The 19,604-nt window shown below is 33.9% G+C and overlaps 3 protein-coding genes across 7 annotated transcripts; all 3 read right to left on the minus strand.

Moving 5' to 3' along the window:
- Positions 1-1,447: 1,447 nt before the first annotated feature.
- Positions 1,448-6,637, minus strand: Smg (sterile alpha motif domain containing protein 4 smaug). The gene is made up of 9 exons (XM_070305141.1): positions 6,478-6,637; positions 4,398-4,712; positions 3,958-4,276; positions 3,643-3,875; positions 3,453-3,563; positions 2,856-3,230; positions 2,594-2,753; positions 2,247-2,511; positions 1,448-2,170 (listed from the first exon to the last, which is right to left on the minus strand). The coding sequence occupies exons 2-9, from the start codon at positions 4,609-4,611 to the stop codon at positions 2,003-2,005; spliced, it is 1,845 nt and encodes a 614-aa protein (XP_070161242.1). The 5' UTR covers positions 4,612-4,712; positions 6,478-6,637; the 3' UTR covers positions 1,448-2,002.
- A 753-nt stretch (positions 6,638-7,390) lies between these two features.
- On the minus strand, positions 7,391-9,293 carry Yippee (yippee zinc finger protein). The gene is made up of 2 exons (XM_070304865.1): positions 8,935-9,293; positions 7,391-8,627 (listed from the first exon to the last, which is right to left on the minus strand). The coding sequence occupies exons 1-2, from the start codon at positions 9,093-9,095 to the stop codon at positions 8,438-8,440; spliced, it is 351 nt and encodes a 116-aa protein (XP_070160966.1). The 5' UTR covers positions 9,096-9,293; the 3' UTR covers positions 7,391-8,437.
- A 584-nt stretch (positions 9,294-9,877) lies between these two features.
- Bbx (bobby sox) lies at positions 9,878-16,947 on the minus strand. 5 transcript variants are annotated; one of them, XM_070304966.1, is made up of 8 exons: positions 16,680-16,947; positions 14,046-14,246; positions 13,422-13,874; positions 13,095-13,282; positions 12,887-13,009; positions 12,677-12,784; positions 12,239-12,570; positions 9,878-11,947 (listed from the first exon to the last, which is right to left on the minus strand). In XM_070304966.1, the coding sequence occupies exons 1-8, from the start codon at positions 16,704-16,706 to the stop codon at positions 11,859-11,861; spliced, it is 1,521 nt and encodes a 506-aa protein (XP_070161067.1). In that variant the 5' UTR covers positions 16,707-16,947; the 3' UTR covers positions 9,878-11,858. The 5 variants fall into 5 exon arrangements, with proteins under 5 accessions (XP_070161067.1, XP_070161068.1, XP_070161065.1 ...); XM_070304967.1 differs by lacking the exon at positions 16,680-16,947 and adding an exon at positions 16,191-16,462; XM_070304964.1 differs by lacking the exon at positions 16,680-16,947 and adding an exon at positions 14,958-15,163.
- Positions 16,948-19,604: the final 2,657 nt, after the last annotated feature.

The raw sequence follows: 19,604 nt of genomic DNA on the forward strand, positions 1-19,604 counted from the left end.
AACATGCTAAATAGATTAAATATGATGTATGCTTATAATTTAAAGCCACAGATTTCGATGTCGCGCCACGGTGTATAGCGTCAGTCTGCCCCTTCCCCCTCCCCCGAATTTCACTGCTACTTTATAATATCAAATTTCTACATCTCTTATATACGTTCGCTCGTCCCTTCCACGTAAGGCCCTTAATATTCATTATTGTATATTTATTCGCATTTTCATAATAGCCTATCATTTTATAAAAACAAGAAAAAAAGAAACAGGGTGAAATCCGTCAACCGAAATAAAAAAATCACGAGATCTGTGCGCAAACTACGAAGCATACATAGCCGCCATATGTGCTTTCCGGTATAGTTGAGATTAAGTTTTAAAAGTATGCGCGGATTAACTTATGCGACAAAGTGTCAATTCTTTAAGCATGCTCACTTTCTAGACGGAGTATAGTAATAGTAAGAGCGATAGATAAAACGGTAGTGGTGTAAGATTGATAATAGTGAGGATAGTATGTAATAGGAATAGAGTAGTAATAGTGTTGTGCTAATAATAATAGTAATAGGAGCAATAGTAGCGCTAGTATAGTGATAGTGATGTCAATATAATGATAATAATAAAAATATAATATTACCATAATAATAGTAATATAGCATTAAAAATAATTAAAATCAGTCCAATTATTAAAATGAATTATATTACGCTACTACAAAATTCTCTGGTGCTTAAAATCAGATGAATTCCATTTTAAAAAATGGATAACATGAAAAATGATATTGCAATACATTGCATGGTGATGTAATGTCATTTTTCCACTCTCCTTTTCTCTGTCTTTCTTGTATTTTAAACCGTATAAAACACGTGAAAGAAATAGGAGAGTAAAAAAATAACACTACATTACTATGCAATGTTCTGCAATATTATTTTTCATTTGAGAAAAGAAATTCGTTTGTATGTGCCAGAAGACATAGTAACATAATGTAGCTAATTTTTAATAATTTTACTAATTTTACTTCTTTTTAATTTTATATTAATATTATTATTATTATTACGTTAATGTTATATTTTTACTACAATAGTGATATTATATTTTTACTATAGTGATAATAATATGAAATGTTGGTAATGATAATAGTAAAAATTTCTACTGTAGTGATTATATTTATACTGTAGTGATACTGATGTTGATAATGTTAGTAATGATAACAGTAAAAATATATTCTTAACGTAATAATAATAATAATAGTAATATAATATTTAAAAAAAATAAAATGAGTCTAATTATTGAAAATGAATTACATTACGTTATTATATCTTCTGGTACTTAAAATCAGACAAATTCCTTTTCTCAAAATGAATAACATGAAAAATGATATTGCATTACATCACACGGAAATGTAATATCATTTTTTCATTTTTCTCTCTCTTTCTCATACTTTAATCATATAAAACACGAGGAGAGAAAAGAGTGAAAAAGATGACATTACATTACCATGCAATGTTCTGTAATATTATTTTATGTATTATCTCATACGTATATATATATATACTTTTTCCTATATATTTATATATATGGATGCAGCAAATAGTCGAGGAAAGACTCTATCTTTCTATTAGCATTTGGCTTGCCAAATTCTGTCAATTAAATAGTACAATTGCATCGGATATAATAAAAATATGATTTACACGTGTATATGTGTGTATTGTGTATGTGTAAAAGTCATTCGATCCTCGAAGAATGACCTATCTTTATCTCTCTCTCATAATAATGTCGCACATATCGGACATTTTTTCGATTTGGTAGGATTATTAAAGCGTAAGTGCGTACACGCAGGTGTTTGCACACAACAAAAAATATATCATCCCCATTGAAGTATTACCTTACAACGACGACTCATGAATATGCGCGCTATCTCGCTCGCTCGTGTATTTTGGCAAACAGAATTTTTCTCAAATAAATTTTCGAAGTCGAACATTCAAAGTTCAAATATGACTTACGTTAGATCCTAGAAATTTAGGCCTCACCGAATCCGCCGATCGCTTGCTCAGTCATCCTCAAGCAAAGAGATTCCAGGCGAGAGTTGATTTCCGGCTCCGTCGTTTCATTCGCTCCATTGGTAGGGTGTCCCAAAAAACGGTCTCGCGGCGCGCTGTATGTACGTTGCAATGTTTTTTGTAATTGCTGCAAGATAAAATATTCAACGTATTAATAAAAGAAAGAAATAAATAAAATTTCGAACAATTAGACTCTACTTTACCTGCAAACTGCTGGTCTCTTGTAGGCTCGGTCTCTTCTCGATCGTATGTATCGTACGCAAATTGTTCGTATTCAAGGTATTCATACTCTGATTCTGATTATTTTGCAAATACGGCGAAGATATACTGTTTCTATGCGGAGTAATCATAAAATGGTTGTTGTGTAGATGGGTGGTGTGAATATGGTTCAAATTTAAACTCGGTTTTCTATTGTGTTGTTGCGAATTGCCATACCTCCTGTTATTGTAACCGTAATTATGTTGCCACCTAAAATTTTGTACATACATTTTGAAAGTTACCTCAACACACAATAGATTACTTGTATTTTTTATCGAAAATGTCATCTTACTTTGGAGTTGGTCGCGGATTGCCGAGTCTACTGCGCCATTGTTGCACTTTCTCCTTCTGATTTGGAGTGAAACAGTCGTGCTGCAATACTTTTTCCAAGATGTTGATGCATGCGCACAAAACACTGTCTTCTACGCTGTCCAGAGCTAATCTACTGCATACTAAATAAAGAAATCGATAATGCCGACAATATTTTTTTCAATTATCTATCTCTGATGGAATTTTAGTAATAGAATTATAATGCAATATTTTTGTGTACATACACTTTCCAAGCACTTTTGTAAACTGCGCAGGGATATCTTGTGGATCGTTTTCTTGACTCGGTTTTATAGGGGTGGCTAATATCGTTTTGAGCTCATCCATCGTATTAATGAGTAAAGATGAACCCTGCGAGAACGAAGTATTTTGCATGCCATCGCGAGCACTAGGTTGCACCAAACCCTTTTCCAAATTCAAGAGAGTGTTATATCTTTGCTGCAGCTTAGCGATAGAGAGAGCCAGTTTATGCCTAGCCCCCTTTGTAACTCCCTGCTCTGCCAATTGATCCTCTGTCAATTGCAGCATGTCCTCATAACTCATGGTAACAAACAAATAATTATACTTATGGAGGCGTAATGTTTTAAGCCATGATTGTACATCTGAAAGCAAAAAAAGTAGTTTAAAAATACATGTACTTGTCTATAAAAGAAAATGTGATTCGTCAGAGAAGAAGGTTGAAAGAAGAATGTAATTAAAAATTGGTTTATATATATATATATATATGGATGGAAAAAAATTATTTATATTATAAAACGAAATCCTTCTACCGACCCCTTCCCTTCTATTATTATATAAAAGTATTAAAACCGTATTAAATTCACCTCTCATACCACTCGCGAGCGAACGATTGGAAGCGTCATCCAAACGGCCCTCGCTACCGCTACTCGCACAGGAACTCTGTGGGCTCAATGGACCCAAACCGATAATATTGCCTATGTAAAGATCGTCATTTAATAAAGTGCCGATACAACGTAAATTTATATATGCATGATATATATAATTGAAAATTACTGGTGTGATCTCCGGAAACGCTAAAGCTACGTGGCTTATGCCTGGATGAATTGTTTGCATTATTAGTACGTTCAAAGATTTCGAGTTGATGTGGCGGTGGCACCGGTGGCGTCAAACTATTTGAACGACGTTGACGGGGTTGAAATTGTAGAAACGTGTGGGCCGGTTGCGTATTAAATAGATTAGACTGATCGCTTTGCTGCTTGGAATTCCTTTGCCATGGACTCTCCCATCTTATAAAGTGGCAAAGTTTAGAGATACATTAAAGATAAGATATCACAATATTTTTAGTATCATTATTACCACTTGACTCACCTGATTGGAGTATTTGGATAATCTTCAAGACCGGTAATAGGTGGTGTACCACTAATACGATCTTCCAAATGTCTAAGCCATTGAGTTAAAGAACGTCTGTCCTGATTAGTTATAGCCGGGTGTATTAGAGTGTAGCTCAAAAGCTGCTGTGTTTGTTCTGTAAACTGTCCTGTGCTCACACAATGACTCACTAATTCTGGTATTGCCAATAGGTAGCTTTGTTTGCACTCTATATTCCCAGGCCTTAGTAAGGGCAAATGTGTTAAGAGTTGATTAATTGCAATTTCTGTTGACTCCGACATTAATGAAGTGATATAAGCTGAAATAAAAAATATTTTACTATATATATATATATATATATATATATAATATATTAAGAGTACATCTTACTAAATCACATTATTATTTCTAAATACAGAGAATATAAACATGATAATTACTTGGATTATTGGCATTTATTTCTTTTATATCCAATTCAGACACAGAGTGCAGAGAATGTTGTACCGCTTGTGCAAGAAACCTTGCCTGAACTGCAGGTATACGACGCAACAATGCATAAAGAACGACAGTTTGTTCGCACTCATTCCATTGAGAGAATACACGAGTAAGTTCGCCAACTTGTTCATTAAAAGGAGCACCAGTTGTCCACTTCATTTTGGATTGCTCAGAAATTTTTCTCCCAATGCAATCTAAATCACCTCCTAAGCCAAATATGTGCTCACAGTCTTCAAATAGCTGAGAGAAATGCCAGTTTTCTGTTAGAAAAATATAAGAAACACAAAAATTTTCCTCATTCTATTTTTACAGAATTAAATCGCTTATTTGTAGTTATCAAAATATCTTTGGTAAAAAGTACATAAAAAGATATAAACAAATTATTGTTTCAATATTTAACGTAATATTAAAAATAACAATTTAGAAAAAGAGCAATATTTTATTTTAATAAGTGTTTCACAATGACACTTTACTTTTAAATATAAAAAAATATATATTGCGAAATTAACTGCCTTCATATTTTTTTCCCTCTAAATTGTATATATAAAATATATATTTATTTTGTATATATAATATAGTTTATGTAAAAAGATTCCATATAGAAAAAAAAAAATTTTTAAGTATAAATTATTTATTTTAAAAGAATAATATGAATTAAATTTTTCAATAATCTTGCTAAAATCGATACAGCTTGCAATCATATTATACGTCTCGCAAAAATTTACGTTTACAAGTCGAATTCACGATGCTGACAAAAATTCAATTCGACGAATGTGTATCGTGAATAAAGACTGTCAAAGGTATATCGCGGCGGCGAACATTAAAAGATAACAATTCCATTCACGTGACTCCTTTCTTATTTACTCATCCGAACGGCCGTTACATTTTCTCAAAAATATTTTGCGGACAACTTTTATGACACGTTCAACGAGATCATAATAATATTAGCAATAATTCGGCGACGTCAAGTAAACGAGCGATTACTACGCATCTCCTCGTTGCGTTGCGTTATCCCGGCATGTTTGAGGTTCGGCAGAATTTTTTATCCCAGAAAATCGCCGCCTCCGCAATTTGGATCATAAAATACACACATGCAGACGCCTCCTTCCTAAACGCGACATAACCTCAAAGCCACCTCTGTATGTATACGCCGATAAGAATTTCGCTGAGGTCAAGTTTGTTTACCCCGCGCGCGATGCGTGTGTATTTATAGCTTTTCCTGCTGCGATTCGTTCGGCGGTGCAATGGCATCGCGCGCGCGAGACGGAGAGCGACGTGGAGGCGTGGAGGACGGATGGGCAAGGTGAAGGGGAAGGGGAAGGCGAAGGGGAAAGCGAAGGGGAAGGCGAAGGAGAAGGCGCACAAGGGGGCGCTTCGCGGGGGAGAGAAAGAGGATGCAAACGATAAGATAAATTTTTTTTTTTCCCCGTAAGCGTCGGCGTCAAGACTCACGAGACCTCGGCGATATCGTCGAATCTCGTCGAAAATACGCGGATAATTCCCCGATCGGACATGATCGCTTCGCCCTTGTCAACGTCGCGCGTCACTGCATGTATGCGTATGTATACCTTCGATGTCACGAACGGAAGGGAGAGTGGGAGTGAGAAACCGGTAGCGAAAGAGACGGAAATACGTATACGCGTTGACGGGGGCGAAGAACGAAGGGACGAAAACAAGGGAGAACACGAAAAAAAGAGAGAGAGAGAGAGAAAAATAAAAGGCAAAATTCGCGTTCGGAATCGCCGCGACCCGCTGACGATCGTTCCACCGGGAGGAGAGTGCTCGATCGACGAACGAATCTCGATGGAGATGAGAGGTGAGGACGGTCGTCGCTCGCGAACGACGTGTCATTATCGCTACAATGCCGAGATGCGAGGATGGAGCAAACAAACAATACGCCGCTTTCGTGTCGATGTCGCCGAGCAAGCACAATTCCCTTTCGTCTTCCTCCTCTCCCTCCTCGTCCGCGCCTTTAGCGCGATCTCAAGCGCGCTTTGTAATTATCGTGCGCTAAAGTGGACTTACGAGAGATGGTTCCCACTGGCACGCTCCTTCCTCTCCGGCGTGGCAACGACGACGACGAGGACGCACAGTTTACAGCATTTTACCCGCTGTCCGATCAGGAGAAACATCCATCCACCATGCGGCGTGGTGGGACTACGTGATCACACTGCCCCGCTCGAGCTCGCTCGCGGCATCTCCGGACCCGAAGATTGGTCGTCACGTCGAGCGCGACGGCCAATCGGGGCGCGTCGGCGGGCGCGGTTCGTTTGTCTCGTGAGTGCGTCGACCGTCCTCAGTGTGTAACGCGAAACGCGAGCTTGCCAAAGTTGTTTACTATCCTCCTATAATTTATTCGCAATTAGAACATGTTGAATTCATCTTTTAAAAAATGTATGATGCGTTTGGAGATTTTCTTTCAATTTTAAAGAATACATTATGGGAATATATGCAAGAATATAATCTAAAAGAAGAGGTAACTTTTCTTGAGAATAAAATTGGTATAAAAGAAAAGTAAAAGAAAAGATTAATTTATATATAATTAATCAATTCATCATTTTTTATGTATGTGTCGTTTTGAAGACTGAATTCATCTGTTATTTTCTCTGATGCACGATTCAATTTTCTTATTTAAAAGTTAAAAAGGAAGGGGGAGCATAGTATGATAAATTTTTATATTTCTCATGCAATATAATCCGATAAGAGTAGATTAAAACAGAGCTCTCTTAATAAATCTTGATAAAGTTGTATGCGCGATAAGAAAATTGATAGAAGCATGTAATGTGTTGAAAACATGGTAAAACATAGTTCGGCTGATAATTATTTGTTAATTGGAAAAATGCGACCACGTGTCGAAAGAGATAATTTGTTGAAATAATATTGAAATAATATTTCGTTTATTTCCTATGTTTTTATCGCACGTAGTCTTTTTCTTAATTAATATCTTTTAAAGAGATTAAGGCATAATTCTCTTTTTATTTTTATTCTACGCATATTATCCATTTTTCTACAAGACAGAGTATAATTCTATAATATATATATATCAGTTTGTATCAGTATCTCACATTTATCGTCAAATATAAACAATTTTTGCCTTCTTTATTGAACGCGACCTCATCTCTTTATTTGGAAAGTGTTCAAAGTTGTCAACAGATGTGACTTTCATGAATCTTGGATAGGTTTATGTGTGTGCTTTCTCAATTTGTACTTGTATCATATTTACACATTCAAAATGTATAAAAATTTATTTTGGCATTTACCAATAAGGAAAACTAATTGTGAATATGAATATAATTTAAAGCTTTAAATACTATTCATATTTACAGTTATAAATGTGAGTAGAAAAAATTCATTAAAGCGACCAGCGTTTAATTAATTATATGAATTAACGTCACGATTAACGCGCAGCTTCAAACATCTCGTACATTATTGCTTCTTGAATTATATATATAATTGAAATAATATAAATAAAGTTACATAATATACGCTGATCCATTTATATCTATATTGCACTCATCGATACATAATTATTAAATATACTCATATACAATATACATTCACATTTTTTCCTCATTCTTTCATTTTCTTGACGAACATACTTGTGTGAGTTATTAAAATTAATTTATTAATGTTACATCTGTATAAGAAAACATCAATGATGTTTATTCTTATTACGTAAATTCAGCAATTTTGAATAAAATATACAAGATGTAGATTCAATCGAAAAATAACGTAAATAAGTATAGACTCTGAAACATTTTCTTATAAAATAGGAACCATATTTACAGACGAAAATGTTGAGTGACGTTTTATCACAATTAATAGTGTCATCAGTATTTCTTTTTTTATACGTGAACAAGTTGCACGCTAACCGAGAGTCTCTTCTAATTGACAAAATTAAAATCAAACAATTTGAAAATGGCAATAACTTATATAAGAACTATGTTGGTTATTCTTTAATATACAAACTACTCAATATTAAATATTAAACATTCTCGTTCAGTCCATCACTCTCTGTAACAAGAGCTCGTTCTAGTATAACACGACCTTCTTTATACCGTTGCTGTTCGTCTGTTGCAAATTCATACACCCATCCGAGCTTAGCGTCACAGTTTTTGCAACTGACATCTCGAACCATGTGGCGACCTGTCAGCATCACTCTATCCTGCACTTCGCTGCACATTATATTATAGGATTAAATCAAAGAGTTATAGATATTCTACAAACATGAAATTGATACATTCACATTTTTTTAACTGTCATCATATTATATATCTCCCTTAGCTCTAGTTTCTTTTTGGTTTTAATATCTTTATGATTGACTAAGAAAAAACATACAATTTATAACGAAATATGTCAGTGCCAGAAAATTAAGCATGAATACAATGCACATGTTACTTTCAAAAAAAAACTATCATCTTATTAATAAAATTTTATCTTATAAGAATAATTTTATACAATCCAAAAAATAAAAGGACGCACCTATAATTTAGATTGACGACTTTGTTGAAGAGGAAAGCACGTCCTGTAGCACCCGTAAAGCGTGTGCTTACGAGCTGTGACCTGTTGGTGAGGTTGGTGTCACAAGAAGCGCAAGAGAAGAGACGATTGCCACCGATGTGCTCCAAAAATATTACTCCCATCTTGGAAAGCAACTTGGATGACGTATTGAGATCAATCGACGATTGGCAGTGTTTATTTAACGAATTGGTACGAATTTCGTGTTGCAGAAAACAAAGTTATACAAAGTTCAATGCTATCACACCATGCTCCATGCCTATTGTCCTGCATTCGTATATACGTCAACCAGTGGCAGGTGTATACTAACATTTGAAGTAGGAGTGGGGAAATGTTTTCACGATACGCCATAGATCATTAAAATGTATGTAGAATTGAAACTTAGTGCAAGATGCAAACGAATATATATATATATATATATATATTATTTATAGACTTATCACTCATATTAGAGTGTAGAATTGAGATTCTATATATAAATTATCAAACATTTTGTATTTTATTAATGATCGATTTTTTCTATATATAAGCTACCAAACATTAGTTATTTATAGAATTACTTATATTAAACATATACAAAATTTTAAAGATCTTAAAATTGTCTAATAAAAAATATATTTTTATAGTATATATAAATAATATAATATGTGCATATGATTTCTACAATTGCATATAGTGAATCAAAAAACAAAAAAAAAGAAGAAAATTCAGACGATACAAAAAAATCATTAATTATACATTTCCTATATTAATATATTACATCATGCGATCACAAATAATAATATATATTTTCCTATATATAATAATCAGATAATATTGTATTATAAAGAGTAAGATAAATACAATATAAGGTAAATTAGCAGCTGCAAAAATGATTAATAATAATATAATAAATATTACATCAAAATATTATATTTTTATTATTCATATAAATGGTATTACAATATGTACACGTATATATAGACTTGTGTAAATTACATTCTTTTAAAGCTAGGTACATAGATGTTTTGTGCAGTAAAATTCGAAACACTCTCCCCTGATTTCATTAAATATCCAATCTTTATACATTGGCAACTCAGCCCGATTGTAAAGTCCTGCACAGTCGCAAATTGTGGTACAATTGTAAAAGCCAAAATGTGGTCAGAAGAGCGAAACGAATCGAAAATATATTGTTGGTCGATTATTTAATTACTATATTCCTCATATCTCTTCAAGGCACATTTGAAATATAATCAGTACATTCCTTTGCAAACTACAGAAAAACCTATTAACGTTACATGCTTGTTCCTATTATTTTACAAACAAAGAGAATTTAGAAATTTAATAAAATTAGATTTTTTATATATACACATGCATAGAAAGATAAAAAAAGAAAAAAATAGAAAGATATATATATGTATATATATAGAAAAAAGATAGAGAAAACAAAAGAAAACAGAAAAAAGAAATCAATAGAAAAATATAAAAATTCCTTTAGCCAAAATCACAGACAAGTCTCTTACTTTCTCAAACAGAGCACAAAGTCACATTCTTGTAGTCTTAATGCTAAATTTATATATGTATAATAAGATATATATAATTAATATATATAAATATTATAAATACACATTCACATATGTGGATAGTCTTATCACTCTATTACATGCATACATGGATTCACACATATTTTAAAGAGATATTTATCTATCATATATTCGTGTATATACCCGAGAATTTATACAAATTTAAATTTACACGTGTATGTGTCTATTTGCATGTATGCATGTATTACAACATGTAAATAGTGGTCACTTATATGTATATATATATATATATATATATATATATATCGATTATTTTGATTATACCCTTTTGATATTCAAATTGTGTCGCAAAGGATATTCCACTTTGTAATTGTATATAATACTGCACCTATACCTATGTACACATCATACGCGCGTAGAATATATATTATAAAATATAAGATAAAATATATTTTCGTGCCTGTACACATATTATCAGAAATGACAATGACAAATTCTCCTAAATATCATAGTTTGCATAAAAGCGGATATAACGGAATTACTAACTTATATAATCACCCCAATTTGCATATATGATTTTGTATTAAAGAAAGCGATAAATAATAATATTATAATTGTATGAAATTAAAACAAAAAATTATTAATTTTATAAAAAATTGAATGATATAGATCTTTGTACATTTATATTTTGTTTTACTTATTTAACTCAATTCATCTTCACATGATCATAGATAGCTTTATGTTATCTAATCAGGTTTATTGTTGATATTATTATGATTCATAGAATTTATTTAGAATTAGAAGATTTTAAAAACTCTGATGTAAAAAAAAAGCATAAAGATATTATTTAAAATTTAGTTATAATAAAATATTTACTTTACATTAAAAAATAATTAATTATAATATATTAAATAATTCAACTATTTTATATACAACAATGAATAATGAATAAATAAAATTTGCTTTTTCCAAACCACAAATAGAAAGTGGAACGGAATTAAAAAATCGTAATTCTTGGCGGAATAAATTATAGAAAAAAATATCTTCCATTTTTCTATCTTTTCAGTACAACTATTATTCTCAGTAAAAAGAACATCTTCCTCATATACCGAATAATGGAATAATCTATAGTCAATAATAATTGTAATGTATACATATATATGTATATATATATATAATATCTGTAATAGTAAAGATTAATAAGGATACTAACAATAATCATTGTTATCGATACTGTAATAGTATCGTTTATAACAGCACTTGGAAAAGTATGTGTTTCCCAGTAATAGGAAATTACATGAAAAAAATTTAATAAAGTTTTGGTTTTTATAGTGCAATCTTACATATTATTAATGGGTAACACAATTAAACGTTATTTTTGGTAAGTTTCGTTCTGTTGGCGGCAACTGTTGCAAGACATGCTAAAGCTTCAAGATCTGGAGATGCGCACCAAGCTATTAAGATGTAAAATATAAATTATACATAATTAATGGAGGATTTTTACAATACAGAAATTATATAAATTATAACTAAAATCAAATTGTAATAATTTTTTCTGCTTATAGTGTTTTAAAGAGGTTATAAAAAATATTTTACATATTAATTTTTTTTCAAATCTATAAATGTATAAACAATAAAATTTTTTAAAAATGATCAAAAAATTAACATCATATATAAAGAGTAAAAACATTATAATATTAAATCATTTTCAATTAACAAATTGATAGAAATTGTATATAACTTACATTTATTTGATTCTTGATCATCAGAGTTTTTGGTGGAGTTTATTGCCGCAGCGTTCCGTGTAATAGTTTGCTTTCGAGCTTTTCGTTTTTGACTTCCAACAAGATGGGCTTTTTCTGAATCTTCGCTATTCTCATTTATCGTACTCACTCTTTGTGTTTGACCGTTCATTTGATCATTAGAAGACGGATTATTTTGATGTTTTTTGGTTGCTGAAGAATTAAACTTTTGTAGAATTTTCTTTTTTTTCGTACGTTGCTGTTTTTTCTTTTCTTGAAACTCCTCTAAACTCAAAGACGGTAGTGCCTCAATTTTCTTTTCCAAATTAAAGTCCCTATAAATATGTTTATTATATAATATATATGTATATATATATGTATGTTTCTTCTTTGTCTATAATAAAATGATTGAAATAAAAATGATTTTTTCCAAGAACATACTCGGCACGAAATCTTTTACGTGCCGTCCAAGGTCCGTAATCCACTTGATCTTCGGCTCCTTCAGTTTCTGTATCTTCAGGTTTGGAAGCCTCCATTTTTCCTTCGGCACTGAATATATTTTCCAAATATTTTCACATGTAAAAAAATATACCTTCGAAAAATCTAAGAAGAAAAAGTATGTTATCGTGTATATGTACCGTATATATTTACCTTTCTACAAGATGTTCTAGCTCCCCTCGAGAGCTGTTTCCTCCCTCACTGCTTAAGGAATCTGTCTTTTCACTGACATTTGAAGAAATAGAATTTCTTCTTTCATTTGGACGTTCATCAGGTCTAAATCAACAAGGAATATTTTTCTTTATAAAGTTATAATCAATGAAATTAGATCACTAGTTATGTTAAAATTTTAATTACCTACCCATTGCTTCCAGCTGTTCGTTTCCGTTTGCTTTGTTGGCCAGATGGACCGATATTTTTCATTTGCTCAGCAAGAAATTTCTGATAACGTAAACCTTTACATGTTCTTTCGCTACGAAAATTATTCTCCTCTGATTGTGTCTGTGTTGTTACAAAGGAATTTATTGCATGTTTCTCATCTTCTATGACCTAAAGTTTAGAAATAAGACCAGAAATTTTAATTGATTATACTAGATATAAAAAATCAAATAATATTGCATTGTGCAAAATTTGAAATATTTAATGAAAAATCTGAAATCTATATTTTCATAAGCAGATCGAATCTCACCATTTCATGTTGTTCATTGTTATTTGATTCTGCTCTTTTTCTCTTCTTTTCACCAAAAAGATCTGCCTTGCAATCTCTCTTCTGATCATTTTGGAAAGGTGATTCTGTATACCTCTTTTTTGGTGGTTTTGGAACAATATCATTTTCTATCATATCATTAATCGTTGTCTGTTCTTCAGATGACTCTATTTTCTGAGGAGTAAAAAGAGAACTGAGTCCCCCGATCTGTGATTCATCCGCTAATTTGCCTGGTTGGATTGATTGTCCATCCCGTCTATCTGATTTTGTACAATCGGAAGACTCATATTCAGATTTGACACTATCTATAAATTGCATGCCACTACTCGACTCTTGCTTCTTGTTGGTAGGCCTAGTATTTAAAGTACGTAACGGAGGTGCTGGTAATTTGTACCATTTGAAGTCAGGATTCGCATTTAAAAACGCATCCTTGTACTGAAAAAATAATTAAGCTATATATATATGTACAAATTTTTCCTATATAAAACTTTCAACAATACGAAAGCTCTGAGAATAAAGCAATGTTTCATTTCTGATAGCAAAAATTTTCTTACTTTTTTTAAAAACTTATCAGTCTATTAACTTCTTAGTTGCAATTGCACTTACCTCCTGTGCAAGATTTGTGTAGGAACGCTTCTGATCAGGATGAAGAGTCGCCCACCACTCACCTAAGACCCTAGTGACTGCTCTATTTTCTAAATGTGGAAAGCCAGATCGCACCGAGCCACGATGCCTTTTACAAAAAATCAGAAATGCATTCATAGGACGTCTTGCATGATGGGCTGGTTCCCGGCTTTCACGTGATTCCTATTAATTTACACAGTGATGTTATATATAATAGTCAGATCACAATTACATTACAAACAATAAATAAATATGATTAAAAATAATATATATATAAAATAAATCTTTCTTATTCTATTTTTCTTTCAAATAGGTGTGGTTCATGGGCACATATGTATATTTAGTACATGATCAAATATATTACAATAAATATATAAGAATATTTATTTTTACATATCTTTTCTTTTACAAATATTAGTATTTATTCTATATTTATTGTTAGAGTATGAAAGACTACGTATGAAAGAAAAAATCTACGTTATTTTTAACACAGATTTTAAAAAATTACAACAAGAAATTTGGCTTCACAATCTTGATTTACTTTTATTTTTCTCTAATTGCAATTCATATTTACGTCATATAAATAAATTTTTGGTTTGTATATCGATCAGCAACTTTTAACATGAATCTTTAATCATCAATTATTTATATATTCAAAACAGAGAATATTCTAAGCAACATGTTTTACAAGTTTCGATAAACAACAAAAATATCTTTCTTTCTCTATCTCTCCCGTATGAGGAAGTATCCGTGGTATCATCAAGTTTTACATCATAGCCATAAGTAGCCATGTTGCTATATTGGTGAAACCTTAAAGTGAAACAGCCTTTCATTAGACGACTCGTATATATCGCCTGTTTGAACTTTTACGCTTGATATTGATCCATATCTTACGAGATTTAGCCGATCGATTCGACTGATGAGAGAAAATGTAATTGAGAATGCATAAAACCTACATTCATGAAAATAAATGAGAAAATCCGTCACGCGCACGAAAGAAAAAAAACCAGTCCTGAGAGCACAAAATGGATCACGCATATAATTGCAACATATGTCTCAATGCGGATAACAAAATGCGCCTGTGAACGGGTAGGAAAGAAAGATCACGATATCCCGTCCGCGGATTATTCGATCGAAAGAATCCGCGTGACTCCTCTCGTGCAAATCATGCGTCGTCGCGCGATGACACGATGTTTTGTGACAGGGAACGCGTTCTGTTCACGATGATGTAGCGCGCGACAATTAACGCTCGACGAAACGCAAACGGCGATCGCGACCGTTCGTTACGTGACGCGCAATCGATTTGCGATGCCGTAAACTCAAAATAACGTTAACGCTTATCGACCGACGAAATACAAGACGCGATATATATGTATATACGTGCTAGAGACGACGGGACTTTATCTCAATTATCAAAAGGAACTTCCGCGAAACGAAGGAGGAGATTCCGAGCATGGCAAACGAAAAATTAATTACAGCTCGCTATGATTCTCGATCGATGCGTCTTTCTTTCTTTCTTTCTCTCTCTCTCTCTCTCTCTCTTTCGAAACCGATCGTTCTTTACGATCGAATTCCCGACCAAGTAAAACGTCACCGAGGAACAATCTCGATGATAAAGAGAACTGTCACATATGTTACGTCGAATAAAATCGCTCGCAAACTTCAGAATATTCTCAGAAAAGGGTACGTTTCTTTGTGCCAGGTTTTTCACACGAAGAATAAAGAAGTAGATAGAAAGAAAGAAGGAAGATAGATGTGAATCCGTTCGACGAGAATCCGCAGCGTTCAGGAGCTGTCATATGTTGCGGTTTAAGCTGAACGCTATATATTGCATATACAAACGGTGACGGGAATACCTTAACATTAACACGTGAATTTAAACGCATGTCAGGGCATAAATGGAAAATGCATATAGGCTCTGATACGTGTATAAATTTGGCATTCGCGTGTTGCCGAGTGTACATACAGCGCTGCGCTTCGATTGCACCGTCAGCAAAATTCACGGGGTGTCTCCGCGAGTGGGCATGGATAAGAAAATTTAAAAAAAAAAAAAAAAAAAGACGTTGCGAAGATTCTCCCCGTCGCGGAAAGCTCCCGAGCATATCGGGAAGCTAACACAACACTCACATCGTCACCGTGATCGTCGTACATCTTCGCGCTATCACACCGACGACGTCGCGCACTGACAGCTGCTCGGCTGATCGAAGTAAATACAGACAACCGACTGCGCGATCTTTGAATGAAGACGAGCGATTATCCGGGAATGCGGCGCGCGCGGGGGACATCCGTGCCTCGCGTTATCCCGGGGATCGTGCGTCGTTCACGTCTACGCGTGAACGGATCACGCACTCGTCCACTCGTCGTCCCTATCTTTGTCGTCACTCGTCGATATCGCGCACGATGTACGTATACATACATATATATATACGTATATGTAACATAAGACAAGAGGTAGCACAGATGGATCAACCGTGACTTTTGACACAAAAGCGACGCGGCGCGCGCGCACGTTTCGTTCCGTCGAATCGACAAAGTACGGCCGATGTTTTTCCGCGCCGACGTTTCCGCCGGCGGAAAAAATCCGCACCGTCCCCGATCCCCGCGGCGCTCACTCACCTTACGCTGTTGCTCGTTGGCAGCCATTTCTGATTTCACTTGACAATTCACTCAGCGGCGCATAATGCGGACAACAATAACGAGAGACAAACACGGATAAAGCTGTGCTCCGCGCACTGCTGTTCGTGCTCCGCACTCGCTGACTCGCTTGTTTCGCTCTCCCTCTCGTCTGTTTCCGTCCTTCTCACGTCTGCGTGCGCTCTGTACCCTCCCTCTCCACGCTATACTCTCGTCTTACTCCCGACGTTCGACACGTTCGCTTGCTTCATACACTGGCCGTTCGCGCAACCCACGTGAGAGAAAATTCTCGCGGGATATCATGTGTGACGTTCGCTCTCTCACTTCGCCTTCTTACATTCGTGGATTCCTTGCTCGCGAGTCGGATTTCTTTCATTGTTAACTTTCTGCAACGTTTTAAAAGAGCGACGGTAAACGCTGGCGAAAACGAGAAATATGTCACGCGCATTCACGATCTCTGCGAATCATAATCGTTGCGCAAACTCTGAAACTTTATCGATGAGCTCTTCAATGAAACGTCGCGCGATTGCCGATGTTATAACTGCATTTAGTTACGACCCATTTACACGTACATTCTCGTCTCCGTCTGGAGAATAGAGGTGCGAGCAATTTCGAGGATTTCATTGACATTTCCGGAACGCATCGCGAGCGGAAATCCTTTGAATTGTCGCGGGTCGCGAACGTGATGCGTTCGTCGCGACGCGCATGCGCTACCAAAGTTCCTAGATCGCGTGTGCGCGACGCGCGTCGTAACAGCTGATTGCCGTGCGGCGTCCACGCAACAGCTGTCGTACGGATGATTGTCAAATTTAGAGCCACGGCACGCTTAGTTTATCCCCTTCCTTCATAAATTTAGTCGGAAACAATGAGTAAGCGGCTGAATCATTCTTTTCGGATGCTTCAAAAAAGAAAGATCGGATGCACATGCAAAATAGAATAATATATATAATATAACAGTTATTGTCTCTTTCTAATCCTTATCCATTATCTGGGTGTATATATACCTAGTGTTCTTGATATAAACAATATTATTGGGAAATTTCGACCTTTAGTCATAAGACATTTAATAGATAATAGACTATTGTCAACTCTTTGAGTATACTAATAGCAAATCGATAATCTCATTTGACGAATATATATATATATATATATATATATATATATATATATATATATATAATATATACGCTATATAACACGTGTCTCTTTATTGTTCAAGATAAAAAGAGCAAGGTTCGAGATTGACCATGGAGGTCTACCATCATCGTTAAACCGCTGGTTATTGAGAACGTAATATTTAAAATTAGATCAAGTTAAATATATCATTCACGCAAAGCTGGAACATAATATTTTTGTATGCTCGATACGAGTCAATAATGATAATGACAATAATAACAGGATAATTTGCCATACAGTATATATATATATATATATATATGTTTTCTCTCTTACACTTTATACAGTTTATTCTTTTAATTCTTGCGTTATATAAGACAATATATATTTTGTCATATAATATTTCACCGACATAAAAATATCAAATTAGAATTCCATTTAAGTACATGATTTTATTAGAATATAATATATAATTCGGATCCGGTAACGTAAATAATAATTAATACTTGATTGGAGTTTTCTGACAATTATATAAATAAAATATTCATGTTTCATGCATTATTTACATGCAGCCGTAAATAAGATTTCAATTTTTATGCTTTATACATTATTCATACGCATTACGGCTATGAACAATAATAATAATAATGCCACGTAAATTTTTCTTCTTTAAAACGCGTTGCAATTCTTCTCTCTTTCTCTCTCTCTCTCGTATGTTTATGCTCCGTTTGTCACGTATGTGTAGATAGGAAGACACAAACTACATGGTAAACATTTAAGCTTCTATTTTCAATCATATATGATTACGTTTGTCGGATTCTCGCTCGCGATGATACAACGCACATATTATGCTCATATATTTGCTTAATATGTATCACGTAACTCCTTCAGTTAATCTAAAATAAAACTATTATTATTATGCAAACATAAATATATGCATAACCGGAAAAAAAAAAAAAATTTTTTTTCTCAATCGACAAAAAATTTCATCAATATTTAAAAATATATTTGGAATAAAAAAAAACACACATTTTAACATCTCTTCTTTTCATGTACCTTATAATTTTTAATATCTGGAAAACAAAACTTTTCGCGATATTTTGAGTCGGTAAGCGATAATTCATAAAATGAGAATTACCGATAATCAATAAAACAGAAATTATCGATAATCGATAAAGTGATTATCTTTTTTTATCGACTGGACTTTGATTTCGCCACGTTGGAATAATTCGTTATTGCTTGTGGCGCCGCTCGCGGAGAAACTAGTCATTACCGTAATTCAATTTCGGATTTTCGCGCGAGTCGGACGAGTGGATTGTTGCTGTTTACAACGTGGAGATAACCCAGCCTCGTAAATCGGCATTTTCTTCCAATATCCTGTCTATTCGTAGCGAATTTGCATCCGGATTGAAATAAGGTACGTGGGTAAACCTGGGGGGAATAGAGATCTCCTTTTCCCATCGTGTAATATACAAATATAAATCGCGTGCTCTCTCTTCGAGACATGTTGCCTTCGAAAAGTTACATCCTTTACAGAAGTTTTGCATATCTTTGCTGTCGTTGTTATAAACATTCCATTATATTATTTCTCGAAATGCGAATATTTTGACAGTAACGTGTTTTGTGAAGAGAAAGCATCATAATTTCGATGCGCAGGTAGAGATATAATTTGTTGGAAATGCTTTTTACAGATTACGGAAATCGTGATGTTCGATATAGCGGGATCACGACGTTCACTATAGCGGAATCATGGCGGGAATTTGTATAGGAAATTGAATTTCAGGCTTTCAA

The sequence above is a fragment of the Polyergus mexicanus genome, unplaced genomic scaffold (assembly GCF_030449975.1).
Source record: "Polyergus mexicanus isolate NDT 795.1 unplaced genomic scaffold, iyPolMexi1.0 SCAF_12, whole genome shotgun sequence".
In the NCBI taxonomy this organism is placed as follows: Eukaryota; Metazoa; Arthropoda; class Insecta; order Hymenoptera; family Formicidae; genus Polyergus; species Polyergus mexicanus.